This window comes from Rattus norvegicus, chromosome 2, assembly GCF_021556685.1.
Source record: "Rattus norvegicus strain SHRSP/BbbUtx chromosome 2, alternate assembly SHRSP_T2T, whole genome shotgun sequence".
Lineage (NCBI taxonomy): Eukaryota > Metazoa > Chordata > Mammalia > Rodentia > Muridae > Rattus > Rattus norvegicus.
Genome location: NC_141535.1, coordinates 197,051,946 through 197,075,432, shown reverse-complemented (window position 1 = coordinate 197,075,432; position 23,487 = coordinate 197,051,946). Strand labels below are relative to the sequence as shown.

Here is a 23,487-nt window from a genome sequence, read left to right as displayed (position 1 = left end):
TAAGGAACCAATAGATGGTTTTAAACAGAGAAGAGTAAGGGTGCAAAAATAGTAGTTGGAATGTTCTGAAAGAGATTAAAGGAGGTTGTGTTACAGAAAATGGTTTTTGAGCCCTTAATTTTTTTTTTTTTCTTTTTTTTTCGGAGCTGGGGACCGAACCCAGGGCCTTGTGCTTGCTAGGCAAGCGCTCTACCACTGAGCTAAATCCCCAACCCCCAGAAAATGGTTTTTATTTTGGACATAGTTTATCTTGTGTAGGCCACACTGACTCAAACTCAAGATGTTTATGTGTCAGGTCAGTCTTCTGACTGCTGGGATTTCTAGTATATGCCACCATGCCCTGCTCAGAAACCTTTTTTTATTCTCTTAAACAGCCTCGAGTTCACTAGTCACATGTAAATGCTTAGTGTAAGAGCCATTATTAATTAGCCATAAATGTCACATCCCTTTTGATGTAAATGTATTTCCTCCTAAATCACCTCTTCAGCTTCCATATGAAACTTAGAACTCTGAAGAGTCATGTAGATGCCTAATGTATATATTTTAGGGAATTAAGTATAACAAAGTAATACTGTTTAAGTGGACAGTAATACCATTCAAATGATCAAATAAAGATTATTTTAGCAATTTTATTTTTATTAGATAGTAGTACATTATAGAAATTTAAGAGACAAAGTAATAAAATAAAGTACTTATAATAAATAAACAACAATAAATGTTTTGGAGAGGGTATTATCCTTCTTGTCACTAAGTAAGGCTTTATTCAGATTCCAGAGTTCTGGTTAACCAATTACTATATTTAAATAAAAGAAAAGTAGTCTACAATTGTTGCATATTTTAATGACAGAATTACCATAGCACAAATGAAAAATTGGATTGATTTATTGTAGAATATTCCTTTGGTCATTTAATAGTAAAGTAGCTGCTTCAATGGATTCAATTTTTAGCTTATTTGATTAAATACTAACAGTTTAAGTTGTTACTCATTTATTACTCCTTCCACCAATTGGACATTCCTGGCAGTGCTAATAAAGTAGGAAGGAATCTTAAAAATTATATGGTTTACTTTCTTAACAAAGTTTTTTTTCTTCTAAGCTTTTACTTACAGTAGCTTATTTAGATTTTTTTTGTTAGGCTCTTACTTGATTGTAGTCCTTAGAAGGTCAGACTGCTTGAGTTTCCATCTTTCAGCCAGTGGTACAAAAAAAAGGGAAACTGAAGAGAGGATATAGCAGGTGCCAGAGAAATAGAAAGAGCCCACGTATGTCTGTGTATAATCGTATATCCAGCCTGCAAGGTAGGAACGATTTCTGTTAATGAAGCGACCCTTTTGTAACTGTCAAGCAAATCTTCGACTTTGAAGGAAGGTGCCTCCTGTTCTTAGTCTGTATTGTGAGCCACTGGACTAGAGCTTCTCACTGTGTTACTTGAAACTGGATCGTTTTCATCTGAATAGAAACAATATTTAAAAAAAAAAATCATTGTGGTCTCTAAAACATGTCTTAGGGTAGAGATTGGAGAAAATTAGGGACACAGCACTTCATTTTATGGTGATTCTTACATGGTACTGTTCCTTCTTAAAAGGAAAGTAATCATAAAAAAGTTGTTTTGTTTCAAAAAAAAAAACTGAACCTTCTTTCCTTTACTGAGCTTAGATAAACATGGTTCCCGCCCTCATAGTTTATAGTTTAGTAGAAAATAGATATTAATCATTTAAATTATATGTTTGGTAAATTCTATAAAGGGAAGAAGATTGGGGTAGGGACTGTGATCACAAGAGAAAGAACTGCTTGATAAATATGTTAAGTTTAAAAGCAAATGAGTTCTTCCTGAAAGTCTGCCTCTGGGCTACATTCCTAACTGGATGCTCTTTAAAATAGAATGGGAGAAGCCTTGAAATCTTTTGGTCAATGACACATACCAGAACCTAAGTCAGACATCTTAGAAATGACTTTCACTGTGTGATAGGAGGAAATCAACATTTAACAGTTCATATAGAAGTCTATACTCTGGAAACATCTTAGTGTTACAAAGATAGTGATGTGACGTATGCTTGTATGGTTCTGGGACTGCAGATGATATTCTGGTGAAGAGAGGGGAGGAAATACTGTGCTTACGGGGTTTTTTGTTGGCTATGTTTTTTGTTGTTTTTTGTTTTCTGGGTTTTTTTTCCCCACCCCCAAATCCCATTTAGTGTGATTGTTTGTTGCCTTTTCTTATTCTCTTATTTAGCTCTGACTTCTGGGGTGTGGAGTTTATATTAGTTGGTTCTGTGTATTGAACCCAGGGCTTCATTTATAGACAAGCTAACTAAGCCTGTGCTTTACTACTAAGCTAAACTCTGGCTCCTTTTGTGGTAGTTTTATGTTCTCTAATTTAATGTAATACATGAATTGGCATGCTTTATAGATCTTTAAATTCAGCTAACTTTTAAGTAATTTGTTTACTGATTCTTTATTTGATTAGTGACCTCTAAATTAAGTTTCTTAGGGGCTAGTTGAGGGAGTAGAATGAGGTCAGCTAGGATGAGTCTTTGTATTCTGTGGACATGAATGACCTATAACCTCCTAAGAAACAGGTGACTAATCTGAGTTGTGGGATTTTCTAGAAAGGAGGGGAGGTGGAGCAGCAGCACCTCCTCTTCTGTGTATGTGTGCATGTCCGGTGAATTTCTGATGGTTATCAAATGTTAGCATGATAGGAAAAGACTAGGGTTCTTGATAGTGATGTAGATAGTGCTAGTAGAAGGATGCACAGACAGCAGTTGGTTCAAGAGCAAATCATTATACCCTTTCCTTTTGCATACACCTTTAAAAAAGAATGTTGTATCTGAAACATAAGGCTTAAAATATTTAGTATTTTTATCAGAAAAGGGAATCACTTGGCATATTTCAAGTTGGATGAGATAATTTGCTTTGAATGTTTTACCTCTTTTTATACGTGTTATTTGAAATGCCAACATCTTTAAAATTCTAATTGAGATCCAGAGTCAAATATATAATCTTTAATTTTTAATGGTAGACAAAGGTTCACTACTCCAAGTTTTAATACCAATCAAGCTTGAATTTTTGCCTTACCTGGGGGCCACTTAAATCTAAATCTTTGATTATTAAGGGATAAGAAGGGTTATCCAAGATACCTAGTATTTTAAGTATTTTGTTTTTAACACATGCTAATACGGTAGGAATGGGACCCAAGTCTGAACAGAAAATTTATTTATATTTTGTATACTTTATATACACAGCCTAAAGCTAATTTTTAAAAATGTACTCGTCTTTTTATGTTTGTATATTTTGCATGTGTGTCTCTGTGTGTAAAATGTATGTTATGTACATATGTATGTATATGTGTGTGCACCATGTACATGCTTTGTACCCTCAGATCAGAAGAGGGCATTGGATTTTGTGGAACTGGAGTTTCAGTTATGAACTGCTGTATGGATTCTAGGAACTGGATCTGGACCTTCTGAAAGGGTCAAATGCTCCTAACTGCTGAGCCATCATCTCTCTATCTTCCTAAAGATAATTTTATATAATATTTTAATATTTTTGTGCATGAATCACTTATGGTAGGAAATTTTGCCATTATGACGACATATCACTACCCCAAAGATTTATTATTTTGGATTTAAAGATAGTCAACCAACAAACTTTCTATGTGATTTTATGAGTGAAGTCGTGGGGAAGGGAATTTAATATGCTCAGCAGTACTCATTACCATGTGTTTCAGAATGTTGAGCTAAGAGTCCTTTTAGGGTGCTGATAAGATGGCTTCACAGGTAGGTTCTTCCTGCAAAACCTGGCCACCTGAATTCTATCCCTGGGACTCGTGATGGAAGAAGAGAACTGACTCCATAGGCTGTTCTCACAAAGTAAAGAAATAAATGTAAAAAAAAAGAAGAGAAGGCTTCTGTTATTAGGCCTGCTGTTGTGTTTCCATTTATCATCATGTTAGAATTTAAAATATATCCAGGAAGTCCTTAATCCCAAAGCTCCATCAAACTTCAATTATGAGATTGAAAATTCTGAAAATGGCCAGATTAATGAGAACTTCCTCTGTTGGGTAAGAGGCACAGTGGCAAACTTCCAAGGTGTATGGACACAGTGATTTTATTTCTTTATTTTGAGATGTGTGTCTCATCAGACAAACCCAGTTGGTGGCCCAGAACTAGGTGTCTAGACCAGCATGGGTGGCCTCAGACTCACAGAGATCTATCAGCTCTGCTTTTCAAATACTGGAATTAAAGGTATATACTACCATGCCTGGTAAGATCCTGATCTTTTTGTCTCTCAGGGCCACTGGTTGGGTATAGCAGTTTTATCTCTTACCTTGGTTGTGTTGTAAACCATTTAAATGTTCTGTATATGCCATTATATGAATAAATACTGGGAAATATGCTTTAGCAAATTAAAATCTTGGGGCCTTTTTAAGATAAGATCTCATTAAAGGCCCCAAAATAGAAATTTGCAGTAAGATTTAGTAGGCGCACTTAAGCATTGGCTCTGCTGTTTTATTAGAGGATTAGCATTTGGACACTCTAGTCTTGGCCTTTCCAACAGCAGAATGATAATTTCTTCCTTTTAAGCCACAATAGAGGTATTCGAAATGTATTTTTGATGTTTTCATAGATGTTCATCAATCTTAGGGATGCTGAGTCAGAGTGAAGCTGGGTGGGTGGCATGGTTTGAGGCAAATTAACCACCTGATAATGAACAGTTTACATATTCTTCAGTGTTAATGTTTTCCCTTTTATTTGTACAGACAGAGAACTTTGCTCTGCCTTCTCAGTAGTCTTCCACTCATTCCAGTCTCCACAATGGAACTATTAACAGACCAGAGATTGAGCCATATTTTATTCTAAGAAATTCTATCAGTCAGCATAACTGATAAAACTTTTGAGGTTAATTTGGTAAATGGTGGAGCAAGGATCAGCTAGAAGTTTTGTTCAGTATTGTGTTTGAACTGAAGATAGAGTGGGACTAGGAATGGCCTGACAGTTCATAACAGCTTTAACAGCATTCCTGTTAAAGAGACAGAAACCTCCTTGGATGGGTTTGTGATCTTTGACATACAAGGTTGAAATATGTTACGTGAGAATGGGTGTGTGTGTGTGTGTGTGTGTGTGTGTGTGTGTGTGTGTGTGTGTGTGTGAATGTGTGTATGAATATTTAGATATCTATGGAGAATTTCTTTAGGGACTTTAGCCTCTTCTGGAACACAACCAACTTATATTTGTTTAGGGATTAGAAATTTTTCTGGGGCTGGAGAGATGGCTCAGCAGTTAAGAATACTGACTGCTCGTCCAGAGGTCCTGAGTTCCAAGTCCCAGCAACCATATGGTGGCTTACAACCATCTATGATGGGATCTGACACCCTCTTCTGGTATGTCTGAATACAGCTACAGTGTACATATAGATAATACATAAATAAATCTTTAAAAAAGAGAGAGAGAGAAATTTTTCTGAAGCAGGGCATGGTGACCCATGCCCATAATCTTAGCACTTAAAAAAGTAGGAGAGCTGGGGGTGTGGCTCAGTTGGTAGAGTGCCTGCCTAGCACGTATAAAGTCCTGGGTTCGAGCCCAGCCTCAGGTACAATAATGCATGCCTGTAATCCCAGCACTCTGGAAATGGAAGTATATGGCTATATATAGGAAGTTCGAGGCCAGCCTGGGAGAATTGAGATCTTGTCTCCAAAAAAAAAAAAAGGTAGGAGAATTCTATGTTTAGGATCACCCTGTACTACATTGCAAGTTCTAGGAATCCTGCACTATACAATGAGACCTTGTCTTAGAAAACCGAAAAAAATTTTTTTAAGTTTTTAAAGTTTTCTTTGAGTTTGTCCAAAACAGGTTAGTTTTATGAAATAACTTGAGTTCAACATTTGAACTGTTCCACACACATTTCAAGTTAAGGAAATAGATGAGTTAGGGTTCTATCTATTTCATCAGATGTTCAATATTGGATGTTAAAGGAGGCAGATGCTAGAAATATGACAGGGTTTCAAATTAATTATTATATCCCCACAACCTTTCAAAGTTAAAATCTTGGTACTAAGGTATAATTCTGGATGTTATCTACCAGCAAAAACTAGCAGGTTTGAATGTGCTGTGTGACATTTAACCCACTCTTAGTCTGGTAACCATCCTCAACCAGAAACTGGGTCTGATTTGAGCCATATTAATTGCAATTGGATTTGTATTAGTTATAGAAAAGGATAGAAAGAATCTAGTTGGAAGGGGCCAAGGGAGTGTTCTGTGGAGAAGTACATGTGGGGAGGGTAGCCTTTTGGCTTCTTGTCCTTTGAATTCTTAAGGAATTTTGTTGCTGCTATATTTCTTGTCATATTCATGATGATAAAAGTATATAAGTAATTAATATTGCCCATGTGCTCTATTTATAGATTTTTAATTGTGCATGTTTTAAAAAAAATACATGATCTCTATGGTTTTCCTATGCTTTTTTTCTTTCCTGGATTATTAAAATATTGTAAAGAACTAACTTTTCGGGGGTTGGGGATTTAGCTCAGTGGTAGAGCGCTTGCCTAGCAAGCGCAAGGCCCTGGGTTCGGTCCCCAGCTCTGGAAAAAAAAGAAAAAAAAAAAAAAAGAACTAACTTTTCTTTTCTTTTTCATTCCCATACAGGAAAGAGAAGTATATTGTTTATTTACTCATTGGTACCATTTTAAACAAACATTTTGACTGAGGATTTACTGTTTGCCAGATTCCTACTTAAATATGCCTATATTCTTTTATAGGAATTCCAGCTTTTCATTTGTTAATAGATATGGGTAAGTAACAATGAGAGTCTCTCACATCTTTGAAGATTACCATTAGACGTTTAGATTTAAAGGGAAAACAGTCACTATGTGACTTTCCCATACCTCTCAATAATCAAGTTTCCTCTTTTTTAGTTTAGGTTTTTAAGTTCTAGGAATTGAACCTAGGGCCTCATGTGTGTGAGGCAAGTGGTCCACCACTGAGCTACAGCTCCAGTCCGAAGAACTGAGTTAATTTGAAAGCCAACATTTACAGTATTTCTCTGGTAGTTGCTGCTGAAGTCGGAACTTGGGAAGAGACCTAATGGTCTTTATAAAGTTCTCTTTATCATTTCATAGAGGAATGACTTAGAGAAATAAAAGCCTCCTGAAACCTCTCCCTTTAACAAGATGCTTAGCCACATAACCACTCTCAGGGAGATGTCTTAGTTGTGTCTGATCGTAGTCTTACTTGGGATACTGTGAGCAACAAACTCACTGACTAGAAATCGATGGGAGCCTTTACCTGTGGCCTAACCACCACCTTTGACTTGTTAGTACTTAGAAAATTTATGACTGCCCAAGTGAAATTCTTAGGATTAGTGGCTAAAGGAGTTCCATTTATCCTTACATATAGTTCTAAGTATTCTAGACTTTGGATAAGAAAAAAAACTATAAACATTTTTTCTGACTTAACTAAAAACAAATATATTTTATAATGCATTAGGTGTATGCATGAAATAAAAGTATCACAATAAAATGATTCTGTGTTGTAGTCTATTCTTTTTCATTAAAAAAAATAGGGAAGGAAATAGAAGCCAAGAATGGTGGCACATGCCTGTAGTTCCAGCACTTGGGAGACAGACACAAGAGGATTAAGAGTTCAAAGCCAGCATCTTCTAGGGTAGTGAGTTTAAGGCCAGCGTAGGTTACATGAGATCCTGCCTCAAAAACAAATAAGAGTACAAACTTAATGTCACTATACATATTTTTTTGTTTGTTTTTTAAATGATAGGGTAGAACCACTGCTTTCAACTATGGTCTGAACGTAGCAAAAGTGAGGATGGGCTCAGTTGGCAGATGATTTGTCTAGCATGAGTGCCCTGAGCTTGATTTGCCTCCCCACCACTGCATACACCAGGTAATTGATTTCACAGTTGTAATCCCAGGAAGGAACAAAAGGATCAGAAAGTTCTTAAGGTTCCTTGGGTGAATAGGGAGTTTGAGGCCGACTTGGGGAAATGAGACCTTGTTTTAAAAACAAAACAAATCATTTAAAAATAGCAAAGGTAATTTTAAGGTGAGTTCCCTGTTGTGTGTGGACAATGGAAACACCGTAGCAGTCAGTAAGATCAATAGATGAGACCTTGAGTCTTGTGAGAATCTACCATATAAGCCTTTTACCAATGAATAGTTTTTTCTATGCAGGTAAGTCAAATTTTTAAATCAGCAAACAGAAAATATCACTTAGGAAACTGGTTATTTTCAGTAAAATACAACACATTTACAGAATTAACTATCAGATTTTCCTGATTTGGTGATCAGGGTAGAGCAAACATGGTGAAATCAAGTACAGCATTTAAACCTTAGCCATTGATGTAGATTTCTATATTCTTCATTGAAATTTGCTCATGGTGTGGCTTAGTTGTTACCTGCTATTGGTGGTCCAGAAAGAACAGCCATCCCAGCAAAGAAACTGGCATATCCCAAAAACCTGTGTACTCTAGAATTCTTAGATAGGTCAACCTATAGGGAATGAGAATTTAGTGTTAGCCATTTTAAGGATGAACTTCTCCTGTGTCTTAGTTTACAAAGGGAGTAGCAAATACCATTTAAAAAGGAAACTCTCAGACTGAATAGTTTGACTCCTGGGATGATTTGGCTTTTCATCCCCAGTATTAGGAAAGGGAATAGATGTCAACTAGGAAACTAGGATTGGCTAGGCAACACAAGTGTTTTCAGTTTATCAGTGGGGGAACATTGGTGTTTAGTCTTGATAGGTTAACCTTTTATGTGGTTCGAGTGTTTTTACCTCCCAAACCTTAATTATCTTCCTTCTCAAGTAGGAAATAGTATTTTGCAATCTGAGCTTAAGGTAATATTAAATCCAGCCATGGCCAACTACCAACCATGGGTTTAAATGAGATCTGGTAACACAGGAGCTGATTTCAGCTTTGAGAACCAGGGATTTTGCCTAAGCCTCATACACTATCCTACATAACTTAAAAACCATTTTAGTTCCATTTGAGTTCAGGGTTTAAGCCAGTTTGAGGTAAAAATTGAGAACTTGTTCAAACAATGTCCTTAAAGTACACAGGTCTCAAGGCAGTACACAGACACAGTTCTTGTTAGCAGACTTAGATACTTGTGTTCTAGCAAGAGCTAGAGACCCCTGGAGCTGATAGGAGTAAACACAAGGATAGTTGGAATTTTGCTGGTCTTTGTGTTCCTCCTTTTCCTGTGTGGCTAGTCCTTTTAGCTTCTATTCCTCACATGGTTAGGTGAATCATGACAGGATATAACTAGCTGCAGGATTTCTGAAGTCCTGTATAATTTCTAATCATAAAAGTTAATACAAAATTTGAATTCTTGGGAAGGCTGTTACTGATACTTGGACTAAGTCACTTATTACTAATGAATGAGTCTACTCACCAATACTGGCAGTATTAGTGCCAGGTAGCCACCAGCAAAAATGGCAAAAAAGATGGTATAGGCCATAAGGAGTGGGAATGTGGTGGCTAAAGGAGCAAGCAGGTTAGTAACACCACACAGGATGAGGTAAGCCTTGTGGTATTGATACTTCTTGATCCAATTCTGATCTGCAATCCATCCAGAAATGAGCTGACTGACTGTCTCAGTGATACCTGGAACAGTGAATACAAAGGCAGACAGTGTCTTAAACCCTTTGGTAAGAGAGTGTGTAAGTGCATCTTTGCCCAAGTAATAGGACGCCATCCTGAGGCCAGAATACATGTGGGAAAATGTACCTTACTTTTCTCCTCTAAATATCTAATAAAATATCAGAATGCTGCCTCCAGCTGAACATGAAGCCGTTAAGTTGTCATGCGCATTTTCTAATTGTATGTGGAATCCCTGTTTGATAAGACCATGATCTGAAGAGGTCTTATAGTCTCTCCAAAGATCCTACAAGTGATATGAAACTTCAGTGTCCTGAGGAGTCATATGGTAAAATCAGAAAAATTAAAATTTTGTATTTTTTTAAGATTTATTCATTTATTATATATAAGTACACTGTAGCTGTCTTCAGATACACCAGAAGAGGGCATCGGATCTCTTTACAGATGGTTGTGAGCCACCATGTGGTTGCTGGGAATTGAACTCAGGACCTCTGGAAGAGCAGTCGGGTGCTCTTAACCACTGAGCCATCTCTCCAGCCCTTTTGTATTTTTTTTTTTAATGAAGCTTGGAATTTAAGATCTCCAATGGTTGTTAAAGTTAATTTGAAAATTCATAATTCATTTAAATATGTTATTTGGGACATAGGTGGTATGAGTAAAGTTTAAGAAGCACTTTTTTTTGTTTGTTTACCCTATTCTAAGACATATCAGTTAAAAATACCAAAAATAGTCTTCATCAAGAATATGAAGCCTGGTGTGGTGTGAATGCCTTTAATCCCAGCAGTTAGAGGCAGAGGTAGATTGCTTGTGAAATCCACGCCACCCTGGTCTGCATGGTTAAGTTCTAAGATAGATTGAGCTACATGGTGAGACTGTGTCTCACAAAAGAAAAAAATTAGCATGAATATTGCTGGGGATAGAATGCTTAGCAGTCCAGTGCTTCCTTTGCATACGTAAGGCCCTGCATTAAAGCAAAAACAAAAACAAACAAAACAACACAGTAGCCTCTCCAGTTGATTTGAATTTTAGGGGTTCAAACATAAATTGCACCTAAAAAGTGATGCTACTGTGTATTTTTCCAGTAGTTTCCTAGTATGTACATTGAGACTATTATGCTATTTGGCCTAATCCGTATGGCTTTAGTTTGATCCAAATGGATTCTCTCAGACAGTAAAAGACAAAGGTTAACTGAAAGTGCTCTTGTGTAACAGCAGTTTTTGACTAAAGCATCTCTTCAGTGAGAACATTTAAAACTAGGTGTCTCCAGCTTTGTAAGTGCTTAGTGAGTTGTTTTCCCCAAGAAATCTGTAGAAGAAAAGGTAAGTCGAATGCTGAGAATTGTTCAATTAGAGCAAAACATCCAGTTTCATTCTTTGTTTCTGATTCCCTGCTTTGTCAATTGAGAGAATCTACAACTTAAGTATTTTATCTCCCAACATTTTGTGATTACGTAGAATAGTTTTGTGTTTTAAGCCTATATTCTATTTTAAACATGAGCTTATGGGTTAGTGATTAACTCAACAGTCATATTTGTCTCTTAAATTATTTCAACAGGAAAATTGCTTAGCATCAAATACCAGGAGAATATTATGCTAGCCTGGTGCTACAGTAAATTACATTTACATTACATTCATAATAGTGACAACTGGGAGGAAAAGCAGTGTGTTATACCTATCTTATAGATGGGAAAAGGAAATCCTGGCATGGAGGAGAATGCTTGCCCAAGGTCACATAGCCGAGAGAGAGACAGAGAGACAGAGAGGGGGGGGGGGAAGGGAGGGAGGGAGGGAGAGAAGAGAAGAGAATTCAGAGCAAGAGCTGGCCTGGGAAATCAAGCTTTAAAATCCTTCAAGTTACTATGTTTTCTAGCTGAGAATTTTTTCTTCCCAGATTAGCTGTTGACACTTAGCAAGCACCAGCATTTGAAATTAACGTTTCTTCCCAATGAACAATTGATAACTACTTTGTTAGACACCTGAAAGTGAGTAAGGCGAGTTAGGGTCCACTAGAATCTGAAAGATAGCAGTTGCTAAATCTGCATAAGAAAATGCACACTGTTTAACCTCAGAAAACGTGCTCTTCCTAGCCATTCCATAGTTCACTCACACTCTCTTGCTTTCTCCCCTCTTTCCTTCTGTTTTAAAATAAAATTTAATAAACTTATCAAGCTAAGTTCATTTTTCCTTGTAGGTAGGTAGGGTTGAAATAGGTTTTTCTTACCAGCTACAGACACAAGGTAGGAGGCATCCATTATGTCGATTCCAAGTGTTTTTGCTCTGGCTACCAGATGAAAGGTAGGAATGAAATATGCTAGTTGACTCAGGAGAAAAGACCAGGTAAATATGTAGAAGAAAGGATTTCTAAAGAGAGAAATATCTAGAAGTTTTTCTTTGCAGTTCCATGAAACAAACTTTTTCTTGTAAGTTTTGTCATTGCTCATAAGTAACGGCCTGTTCCTATGAGGCCTAGTGCTAATCTCTTCAATTTGATTTTCTAAGACAGTTAAAGTTGTAGTAGGTTGTCCAGATTTCTTCACAGCACTGTCTTTGATGAGAGACTCTTGTGCCTTATTGCGGTTTGGTGTTTCTGTCTTGTGTGATAACTCTGGTCCAGTTGCAGACAAAATGCTACCTTTGTTTTTAATATCAGAATTGCTGTCTGATTGGATGTGGACAGGTCTTAGGAGCATGCTGGAAGGCACCAGATTCAATGCAATAGCTCCAAATAATATAAGAGCACCTAAGTGGGAGAGAAATTGAGAACATAAGAAAGGTAGGACTTGTCAGGTGCATTCAGTATTCTCCTGAGACCCTGGGTTCCATCTACAGCACTACAAGTAAATAGAAAATTTAATTTATAAGTACTGGGGTCACAGACACACACTGAAGTTCATGCTGAGGATTGAATCCAGGACTTAGTGCATACTAGGCCATCCATCACTCTGCCCCAGCTCAAGATTGTCATCTTCAAACTGACATTTGCTCCTACACTTCAAAGCTTTGTTCAACAAGATGGCCAGCTCCAAGAGGCAGAGCACAGTCATCTTCATCTGAGCAGCCCCTGAAGTGGGTCTGTAGCCACTAGTACTTCCTTTGAGGTTTAGTGAACAATGACCCATCAGTTCTGTATTCAGTTCAAGTTTGTAAGGAAACACAGGGGTCCAGCAGCCCTAGATCCTCGTCATCCTTATTACCATGATAACAGGATAGAATGGGAATGGATCTGAAGCTGAACAGAATTTCTAAGTCTTCACTGAACTCCCCATCCAGGCTTTGGGAATGGGAGGACAGAGGTCATGAAGGAGGAAAAAGGAACAAGAAAAGTACTGTTGAGGCTGGGGGTGCCAACATCCTCTAGGGCATCTGAACATTAGGAGGCAAATGAACCCCACTTCAAGCCCATCCTGGTCAACTCTGACTAGCTAAGTACAGGATGCTCTAGGTTTGTTGTTTTTAAAGAACAACCTTTCAGTTCATGCTACTGTCTGTCTATTCATAGGCTCGGAAAAGGCCAACCTCCATAGACCAATAATTCTTGAAAATACTACTTTACCTCCCATGCTACTTAAACATTTTATTTGTATGTGTGTTGGGGGAGGGGCACTGAAGGCAAAAGAGAATCAGATCCCCTTGAGCTGGAATTGCAGGCAGTTGTGAAATGTCTGATGTAAACGCTGAGAATGGGATTCTAGTCATCTGGAAGAACAAAATGCCTTTAACTGAGCCGTCCTTCCTTGCCTCCCAAATTTTAACTGAAGGCACGTAAATCTATTAACAATATACATGCTGCAAAAAGAAGTAATACTTTAGATATTGAAAAAACAGGAAATTGGAAAGAAGCTGTTTTTGCTAAAAAAGCAGGAGGGGATGGGAAGGTGGGTTGGTAATCTGAATGGCACAAATTTAATTTAAAATGGGTATTTTAAATAAATCTTAGTGACTGGATTTTGGTGTAGGAAATAATAGAATTAGCTCACAGGAATCATGGGGAAAACATGTTAGGAAAGTCTTTTAGACTTTTTTTTCCCTTGAAGACATGCTAGACATGCTAGTATTGCCTTTGACGATGAGTACTTGGTTAGTTTCATGGTGCCCTGAACAAAGCCATGACTTAGTGTTTCTGAAGAGAACAAGCGTGCATAAGCTTTCCTAGAGGCATATCAGCTGGAGGTTCCCATTTACTGTATGACTACTGAATAGTGCTGTACATAGGAAAGTAGTCAAAATTACTATAAAGGTAGAAATAAACAAGTACATTTCACTAGAATACTTCAGGTAGAAAATTATGAAATGACTTTATGAAAATTCCTAGTTGATAATATATATAAAGACTGTCCAGTAGGAGCATAATCTTTTTACAAATACTCCGTTTAATCTCTTAGATTTGTTTTTAAGTGCAGAGTTTTGTTTTTTGTTTTCTTAGAAGGATGATGCTTTAGCGAAAGAGTGGAGGAAAAAGAAAACATTGTTTTTCTAAGGCTGTTATTCCTGCACAGTGTTTCTAGTTGCACCTCATGCATGGAATTCTGAAGAGAATTCTGACTGGGCCAGCAAAAGTTAAGGAAGATTTCTCCCTTGTGTTCCCTAAGGAAAGGGATGTGCTTCCATTAAGTACCATGTTTATTTTCCCTCTCATCTTGGTGTAGTGCATGATGGCCTGTAATCTCAGCATTGCCACAAGTTTTGAGGCCAGCCTGGTCTACAAAGCAAGTTCTGGGCCTGCCAGAGTCTCATAGTGACCTTGGATCCACGAGAAGAAATTTATTAAACCTACACTTCTAGTATTCAAAGGGAGGGCTAAATATTACATTTTTAATGTTGAAAGTTTAAAAATTTAGATGGACTCACCTGTCCAGTCATAAAGATCTATCAGGAGTTTTGTAAAGGGTGCCAACAAAAATGTCAGTCCCATCCCTGAACGGGCAATTGCTGTAGAAAGACCCAATCGTTTTTTGAAATATTTGGTAATTACCACAGCAGCTACTTGGTACAAGAAAGCAGACCCCAAACCTAAAAACAGAAGTTAGAAATTAGATCATATTATTGAAATGTTGTAGATCAGATAATATAGTTAGGGTCTATGGGAAGTAGGAAGGTTTCCTGTTAGATCCTTTAGGGACTGTTAGTAGTGAACTCACCAGGTAGCAGTCCCATGGTCACACAAAGAAAGGGAATGCCTGTGGCCCAGCTGCTGATGAGATAGCCACCAGAAACAAGGAAAGTCCCAAGAATGGAGGTAGTTTTTTCTCCAAATATGTCACAAATAATAGCAGCCAGGGGACCTTGAGAAAAGAAAGGGAAAGTGCTGCTAAGTTAATATTCTCAGGCATCCCTTAGAACCTGTGTGTTATGTGATTGATTGGGGGGAAACAATTGGTTTAAGATACCGTATACTCAAAATTTAAATAAAACCATGTGGGTTTTTTTTTTTCTTTTTTTCGGAGCTGGGGACTGAACCCAGGGCCTTGCGCTTGGCAAGCGCTCTACCACTATTTGAATCACTAATCTCCATATTACAACACCAACTAGAACTAAAAGGAGAAATCGATTTAATATTTGTTTTGACTATGATCACATAATTAGAGCTGAATGATTTCACTTTCAGGTTGAAGTCTTGGCTCACTGAGTTTAAAGCCTTACCAGACATAACTCAAATAACCACAAGGCATGAAAATTTTCAATCATTAATTAAATACTTGGATTCTTTTTCTTTTTCCACTGTTGCTCTCTTCAGACACACCAGTCAGTGCTCTTAACCTCTGAGACATCTCTTCAGCCCAAATACTTGGATTCTTAATTCCTTTTTCCTTTCCCTGTCTTTTCTGTGTAGCCTTGGCTGTCCTAGAACTTGCTCTCCCACTCAGAGATCCACCTGCCTCTGCCTCCTGAGTGCTGGGATTAATGGCTTAAACCACAAATACCTGTCTTTAATACCTTCTTAACCTTAGTTTTTCCCACTTAATTACCAAGTTAAATAGAACTTAAATTCTGACGTCTCATTATATCATATTGATATTAGTACATATTAACAGATGAACTTTAACATTAGTTCAGCCTTAAAGGAATGACAGTGTTGTCATGGACCTTTGTGGTCATTCTCCATAGACGACAAGCTTATTGCCAGCTTCATACCTGCAGAAAAACGGAGTGATGACATAATAGATCCAATCCAACCAATTTGCTCTGAAGTGCCTTCAAACTCTTCTTGAAAAACCACAAAGAAAATTGCAAATGTCTTGGTCATTCCCATCACAAACACATTCACCTAAAAGCATAAAGCCCTTGTTAGATGCAAAGTGGGCTAGAACTCCAGCGTCTCAGTACTTACCGATTTATCTTATGGGTGCTTTCTGGTTATATAATAGGGATAGGAGAAGCAGTTGATTCCTCTTTAAAGTGGCAGGACATATTCATGAAAATATCTCATTTAGTTCCCATTTCAAGCTTATGAAAAGGATATGTCATATTGTTTTATAATTGAGAGTTGAAGTTTAAGAAAAAAGTTGCTGACAATGGTACAGGCCCAGAGACTTAGACCCTAGGCTGACTTGACTCACCACTACTGTGTTTTAAATATACTACCTCTGGCAGTTATTTATTACAGGTGCCTTTTGGGGGGAAAACATTTCTGTTTGTATACAACTATTCCTCAATTCCTAATTGTAAAGAATTGTGACCACCCCCACCCCCACTTTAATCATCATTTCTAGTCTTATTTCAGAATAGTGGTATTTCTTATTTGGAGGCAAGAGACCAAGAATTGGTAACTGCCTAGGATGCTTCCAAAGTTAAGAGAGTCCTAAGCATTTTTCTCATTCTCACTTGAAAGCAAATACAGAACAAAACTTGGGGCTGCGAAGATGGCTTAGCAGTTATAAGCACCTGTTGTACTTCCAGAGCACCCAGTTTCAGTTCCTGGCACCCACAATATAATATTAATTTAAAAAATATCAAACTGTACTATCAAATATAACTATCAAATGTATTAGACCTATTTCAGTTCAAAATACAGTGTACCTAGTAGTGAACAAGGACCACTAATGTGAGGGGTTGTCCTGTATGTGTGAGCTATGTGTGTTGATTGGTGATTGCTTTTTTTTTTTTTTTTTTTTTTTTATAGACACAGCCACTCTATGTAGTCCTGGAACTCACTGTAGACCAAGGCTGGCCTTGAAGTCACAGAGATCTTCCTGTTTCTGCCTCCCAAGTACTGGGATTAAAGACATATGCTACCATTTTACTTCTGTTTATCTCTGTTCTTAATCTTTTGAATTTGGCTGGTTATTGGTCTCCAATCAGAACTTTTCTTTGTTCTCTTCTTGATGTCTGGCTATGACAGCTGTGAAATGGGTGTGGCCTGCTCAGTAACAGGCTGTGTTGGCTATTCACTGAGTATCAGGAAAGCAAAGGCAGAGCTCTACCGTCTACCCAGCTAGCTCTCTTTCTTTTAATTTTCTAATTAATTTCTATTTAGACTTTAAAAAGATGCTAAAGATCTTTACCAATATCTATACTTTCCCTTAGTTAACCAAGCAGACAATGACTTGTCTTGATCCCATGCCTTGCATTAAGTTTGGTAGGACTCAGTCCTGCTTCATCTTCATCAGACATTGTAATTGCCTCACCTCCAAATCAATCAAAAACCTAGGAATGGTCCAATCCCTGACTTCCAACTTAAAAGCATTTAGTTTTAGTGTTTTGTTGTTTTGTTTTTCAATTTTTTTTATTTTTCAAAACATAGGTTTTCTGTGTAGCCTTGGCTGTTGGAAGTTTCTTCTTCCTTCCTCCCCCGCCGCCCCTAGTGTCTGTGTGTACGCTCGACTCATTTTGAAATTAGAGTGCCTGTTAGGGTTAGTTCTATTTAATAATAGCTCTTTTGGGCTGGAGAGATGGCTTAGTGGTTAAGAACACTGACTGCTCTTCCAGAGGTCCTGAGTTCAATTCCCAGCAACCACATGGTGACTCACAACTATTTGTAATGGGATCTGATGCCCTCTTCTGGTGAGTCTGAAGACAGCTACAGTGTACTCATATAAATAAAAAAATAAATATTTAAAAAAAATAATAGCTCTCTTTTCTTTCTAATCCTTCTGTAAGGTTATCCTAGCTTATCCTGACCTTCATAGATAAGTTTCTTCAAAGTCTACTGTGTCTACTTCCTCTTACTGAATTATTCCACTGAGAATCTAAGTGTTCTGACCAAGATTCTCAAAGACTTCCTTGTTGCTAAGTCAGATTGTTGCCATTTCTGTCATGTGACCTCAGCAGTGTCCATACATCATTTTTCCTGATAATTTCTAGCAATCTGCCTAGTTCTCTGCTTTTGTTTCCTCTGTGGATGATTCCATTCTTCCCCACTTTGATCTCCCCCATGAGTTTGTCTTGTGCCCCTTTTCTCTGGAGGTTTTTTCCCTTTTGCCTTAAAGTTAAATTCTGTATATTGGACACACAGGTAGCATACTTCAGGTGCACAAAGACTATAGCAAGCATGTTTTTGGTTCTAAGAAGATTCCTTTAGACTCTGTCCAAGATTAAGCCAGTCCAAGATTAAGCCAGTCAAACTGTTCAGAGTTTTTCTTCCTCCTCCTCCTAATTCTAGTGACTGGCATTTAAAACTTACCAAAGTACTTAAACTAACAACTCTGGACTCTGATGTTCCCTGCTGTCAGATTCCTCTCCAAACCTTAGTGGTCTGTTCTCCCAAAATACACAGATCTGTATTTTCAGTTACTTCTGACTACTGTGTTAAATTTTGGGCCTGTTTTCTTGCCTTTATTGTAGTTTGTCCAATAAACACCCTGTGTCCAGGTTTCATCTGAAATACTTTACCAATTAACTTGCCTCATTAAAACTACATAACTTCAGAACAACCAATTGTCTTTTTTTTTAAAAGATTTATTTTATTTATATTAGGTCACTGTCTTCAGACACACCAGAAGAGGGCATCAGATCCCATTACAATTGGTTGTGAGCCACCATGTGGTTGCTGGGAATTAAACTCAGGACCTCTGGAAGAGCAGTCGGTGCCCTTAACTGCTGAGCCATCTCTCCAGTCCAACAACCAATGGTCTTTATCTGTTATTTTTCTGAGATTATTTCACTGTGTAGCCTCATCTGCCACCCCCTCCCAGTTGCTGCAAGTACAGGAGTATGACCTGCAACTGTACCATCACACGTGGCTGTTAACATGTTTTCAGTAGCCTCCCTCCACCCCTGGCTTCATCCATCTCATTGGCTACTTATAAATGTGTCTATGAGTTTGTTCCCTGCTCCAGCCCCGCCAAAGCAGGTCTTTAATGCGTGGCTACTGTGTTTCGGGCTGGATATTCAGAGTAGGCATACAATAGTGAACACACACTGAGGAGCAATATGAATGTGGTTCCCTACTGTCACTGGACAGTTAGGTAAGATATACTGTGATAATTTGAATATTCTTGCTCCAGGGAGTGGCACTATTAGGAGGTATGGCCTTGTTGAAGGAAATGTGTCATTGTGAGCGTGGACTTTTAAGACCTTCATCCTAGCAGCCTTCAGATGAAAATGTAAAACTCTCAGCTCCTCCTGCACCATGCTTGCCTAGACACAGCCATGCTACCACCTTGATGATACTGGACTCAACCTATGAACCTGTAAGCCAGTCCCAATTAAATGTTGTCCTTACAAGAGTGGCCTTGGTCATGATGTCTGTTCACAGTGGTAAAACCCTAAGACACAGACTAAACCCAGAAACAGTTATATATAATGTATGGTGAGTTACAGTGTGACCTGCTTTGGTGGAGGAGCTCACAAAGCATACTGAGAATAGTTTTGCTTTTTGGGAGCTTAAATCTTACAGAAGAGCACTCTTGTAGTTACATGGAAATGAATGCATTGCTCTGTACAGATGATTATTACCTCTATGAGCAGTGAGCTAGCTGAGCTCATTGCTAACGTTTTCGTGCTTCAGTAACCATCATCATGTGACTCAAATAACATTAGTAACCTAACTATTGGGTACTTTTAATTAGCAGTGACTAATCAAATAACTTGTTATCCATTGAGAATAATGCAGAAAAGGGTGGGAGAACCAGACTTCCACGCCATCAGTGTACACTGTTTGACAGATCCACCCAGGCAGGGCTTTCATGCTTAAGCATCTTTAGTTTCCCCATTATTGATATTTCTATGGAAGGGGAGAAGAAATTCTGTTCTCCAGTAATGAAGCCAGAATTTAACAAATGGTACTTTATTTGTTAAGTTTTATAATGCACAGGTCTAGCTTAGGACCTCTATCTACCCTCGCTCCCTCTTTCCTATCATTAGGGAGGTGTAATGCATTATGTTTCCCTCCCCCTTCAATTTCATACTGCCTGTCACTCATCTGGACTTGTGCTCCTATCGTGTGCACTGCTTACTGTAAATCAAGTGTGAAGAAGAAAATGTCTTTGTCAGTGTGTCTCATAGTTAATAGAATGATCTAGGGGTGCTTAAAGAATTATAGGGCTGGTGCCACTATACACAGGGTTATTTGCAGCACAACAGTGAGGGGATCCACCGGTGTTCTAGAACAGACATGTTGATAATGCACATCACCACTTTTTTTGCATAGCAACCCCAACAGTGGCTAGGAGGCAAGGGCAAGAAGTCTTTCCTTACAATACATGTCAGATACAGAGTTTAATTCGAGTTTAAGTTATGGCGGGGAGTGTGGGCAGCAGGCTGAAATATCCTCAACCCCTATTAATGAAGGGGACTTCTCTGTTTGGTTTTCTATTGCTATGATAAAATACTTGGGAAGGAAAGGGATTATTTCAGTTTACAGGTTACAGAACATCACGAAGTCAGGGCGAGGTCTGAAGCAGAAGCTATGGAGGAATACTGCTTACTGGCTTGTTTTCCCTTGATTGTTCAGTTTGGTTTTTCTAAACAACACAGGATCACCTGTCTAGGTGTGGCAGTGAGCTGGCTCTCCAAATTGATCATTTTTTTTAAAGATTTATTTATTATATATAAGTACACTGTAGCTGTCTTCAGACACACCAGAAGAGGGCATCAGATTCCATTACAGATGGTTGTGAGCCACCATGTGGTTGTTGGGAATTGAACTCAGGACCTCTCGTGCTCTTAACCGCTGAGCCATCTCCCCAGCCCTCCAACTTGATCATTAATCCAGAAAATGTCTTCACAGATTTGCCACAGGCTAGTCCAATGTAAGCAGTTTCTCAGTTGACAGTCCCTCTTTCCAGATACATCTAGGTTTGCCTCAAGCAGACAAAAACAGCATGAGTAGCATGAAACATTGTGTTCATGTTATGCTGAGTGGGTGGGCACTTCGTTTTGAGATAAAGTCTTGCCATGTATAACTGGCTGGTCTCAGACTCACAGCAATCGTCTTGACTCAGCACCCCCCACACCCCACGCAGTGCTGGAATTATAAGCATACTCTCACACCTGTCAGAGCGGAGTACTTTCTAGGAATGCCCTGTGCTAGCTCTTACACAGTCAAAACTACAATATCCCCAAATCCCAGTTGCCATGCTGCCAAAGTAGAGCTGCCAATCATGCCTGAGCGGATTAAGAGATGATAGGCAGGCAGGAGAGGACTAGGTTAGAATGCTTTTTTCTCTCAAGGGGAACAGCTCATCTTCTGGGTTCAGTCAAGATGGACTCTGATCTTAGCAATTTGGGGAAGTTTGTGGTTTTCTGTCTACTCAAATCTCATGATTTCTTCAGTGATCTTGTTAAGCTGCTTTGAGCTTTTCTTCAGGCAGTTCAGTAGTTGGAAAGGGGAAAGAAACACTTACCAGGAAAAAATGAAGCACAACCATCCATCCCCATCCTCCATCCAGGGGTTTGGTGTAAGGGGAGGGCTTTTCTTCCCTCTTCTTCATGAGACTTCCTTTATGTCACGAACAGAGACTGCTGGGACAGACCAGAACAGTTGATCCAGTAGTCAAGAAAGTGATGCAAACTTAAGGGGATTGTTTCTATTGGTTTCTTTGGTTGGTCTTAAGATGTGGTCTTGCTGTGTAGCTTGACCTGGCCTAGAACTCATGGCTGTCCTTCCTTCACTTGCTGAAGGCTTTGATTATAGGTGTGCATGTTAAACTAGTACATTTTATTTTTCTCCATTGTATAAAACCAATTGTTCTTTGATTTTACTTTTTTGTTCCTCCGTAGTTCTGTGTGAAATCTGCCTGATGTTAGTAATCTCATGTCCCTGATGGGAATGACCACTCTACTTGTGTCAGGGTCACCATCAGCTATAAGCCCATTTTGGAGGAAGCCATGTGTTACCAGTCCAGTCCTGTAACCCTTAACTCTAAAGAAAAGTAAACTGGGAGGGGGCTCTTGGGTTTGGACAGCCCTTTTATATGGGGTTTAGGTATTTTAAGGAATTAGATACCCCAACAAAGTGACTTATCTCTTAACAGGATACTAGATCAGGAAAATAAATTGGGAAACCCATTTAGGAAATATGAGTGATTTGAAATAGAGGGTACTAAATAGAGAGGTTAAATATTTTGATTTTGATGGTGGACTTAGAATCTGCAGGAGACTAGTCTCCGCCTTAGGAGAAGATGTTAAGCATTCAAGATTAGAATGTCACAGTGTGCGACCTTCAAATAGGGAGTGAGTAAATAAATACCTACATATTGAGAAAGAATGAAAAAAATGTCTGTGTCCTGAGGAATGGACGCTATTCTCATTCTCTATTGTGAAAGCTGGCTGGCTGGCTGGCTGGTGTGTGTGTGTGTGTGTGTGTGTGTGTGTGTGTGTAGTCCATATGTGTGTGTGTAGTGTCTAAAAAAAGTAATGTCTGTTAGAAGATTAGAAATATGCCAGTTGTGTGGTGTGTGTGTGTGTGTGTGTGTGTGTGTGGTGTGTGTGTAGTGTGTTGTGTGTGTGTGTGTGTGTGTGAGATATGTGATGTTTCTTAGATGATTAATTAGGCTGGATAGAAAGATTCTAGTCAGTCCAGGCCCCTGAGAAGACCAACCCAACACCCAACTCCACTTCACCTTACCTTTAAGCAAATGAGTCCTCTGAAGACAAGAAAATGTTGGAGGAAAAATTAAGTTATTTTTCCTAAAGCGTTACTCTTTTTCTACTCTTTTTCATTCCGCTACTTGGTGAAAACAACCAGGCATTGCAGTCAAGCAGGGCAGCACGGAGGTTTAGGCGCTCCTGCCAGTGGACTTTACTTCCTGAGGGAGGAGGAAAGGCTGTAACTTGAGAGCAGCTCAGGCCAGCCTTCCAGCCAGCCCACAAGGTAGATTTTTTCTTTTAAACCTCAGGCCAAAAGCCACTGGAGTAAACTGAGAAAATCCTCCCGGTGACATCTCATGTCTGGGGTGGGGGTGGGGGCGGGGCGTATTGGACTCCAGATTTTTGAAACACTTGTCCAAAGTTCCTCAGGGAGTCTCAAGACTGCTTTGTAAGAGAAACAAAACTGTTCCAGAGGTGGGGGAGCTTTTTATTCAACCACCACTGGGGCTGGAGATACTGCTCCGTGATGCTTAACCTGTGTACTTGGGTTTAGTCCACAGTCGCAAACCCACAGCTTGTTCTGTGCTCTTTTGTGCTCACTGACTAAATAGTATGGTTACTAATTTGGGGTTTCAGGCCCCATTTTAATTACTTTTTTGAACCCAATTACTTTAACTTCCCTTGAAGATATATACTTAGAGTAATTTTAATGATTCTTTTTTTACTGAATTTTGGAAATGATTAAGGCTGAGTCCTAGAAAATTACCTGAATAATTCAACATTCCAATCCAATTTCCTTTCTTTGCTCCACCTTCCACATTAAAAAAAAGTCAACAAAAAAGTGCCTTTGATCTCCCAATACCAACATTCCAGATTTTAAACCAGAGTGTATTTTAAACCAAAGT

The 23,487-nt window shown here is 38.6% G+C and overlaps 1 protein-coding gene across 4 annotated transcripts; it reads right to left on the bottom strand.

The window, feature by feature from the left end:
• Positions 1 to 610: 610 nt before the first annotated feature.
• Positions 611 to 22,788, bottom strand: Slc16a4 (solute carrier family 16, member 4). Of its 4 annotated transcripts, none has more exons than XM_087620299.1 (9): positions 22,620 to 22,788; positions 21,397 to 21,514; positions 15,746 to 15,878; positions 14,752 to 14,895; positions 14,462 to 14,623; positions 11,835 to 12,353; positions 9,409 to 9,620; positions 8,409 to 8,502; positions 611 to 1,448 (listed from the first exon to the last, which is right to left on the bottom strand). In XM_087620299.1, the coding sequence occupies exons 2-9, from the start codon at positions 21,481 to 21,483 to the stop codon at positions 1,381 to 1,383; spliced, it is 1,419 nt and encodes a 472-aa protein (XP_087476425.1). In that variant the 5' UTR covers positions 21,484 to 21,514; positions 22,620 to 22,788; the 3' UTR covers positions 611 to 1,380. The 4 variants fall into 4 exon arrangements, with proteins under 4 accessions (XP_087476425.1, XP_087476415.1, XP_087476422.1 ...); XM_087620289.1 differs by having other exon boundaries at positions 611 to 1,290; XM_087620296.1 differs by having other exon boundaries at positions 21,397 to 21,511.
• Between the last annotated feature and the right edge of the window lie 699 nt (positions 22,789 to 23,487).

Excerpts from the sequence above, each read along its gene's own strand:
- Slc16a4 (XM_087620289.1), bottom strand. The coding sequence starts at position 21,483 with ATGAAGAAGAGGGAAGAAAAGCCCTCCCCTTACACCAAACCCCTGGAT. Across the intron at positions 15,879-21,396 it reads TTGTGCTTCATTTTTTCCTG|GTGAATGTGTTTGTGATGGG; the intron begins GTAAGTGTTTCT and ends TTATGCTTTTAG. Across the intron at positions 14,896-15,745 it reads ATCACTCCGTTTTTCTGCAG|GTCCCCTGGCTGCTATTATT; the intron begins GTATGAAGCTGG and ends TCTTTTCTCAAG.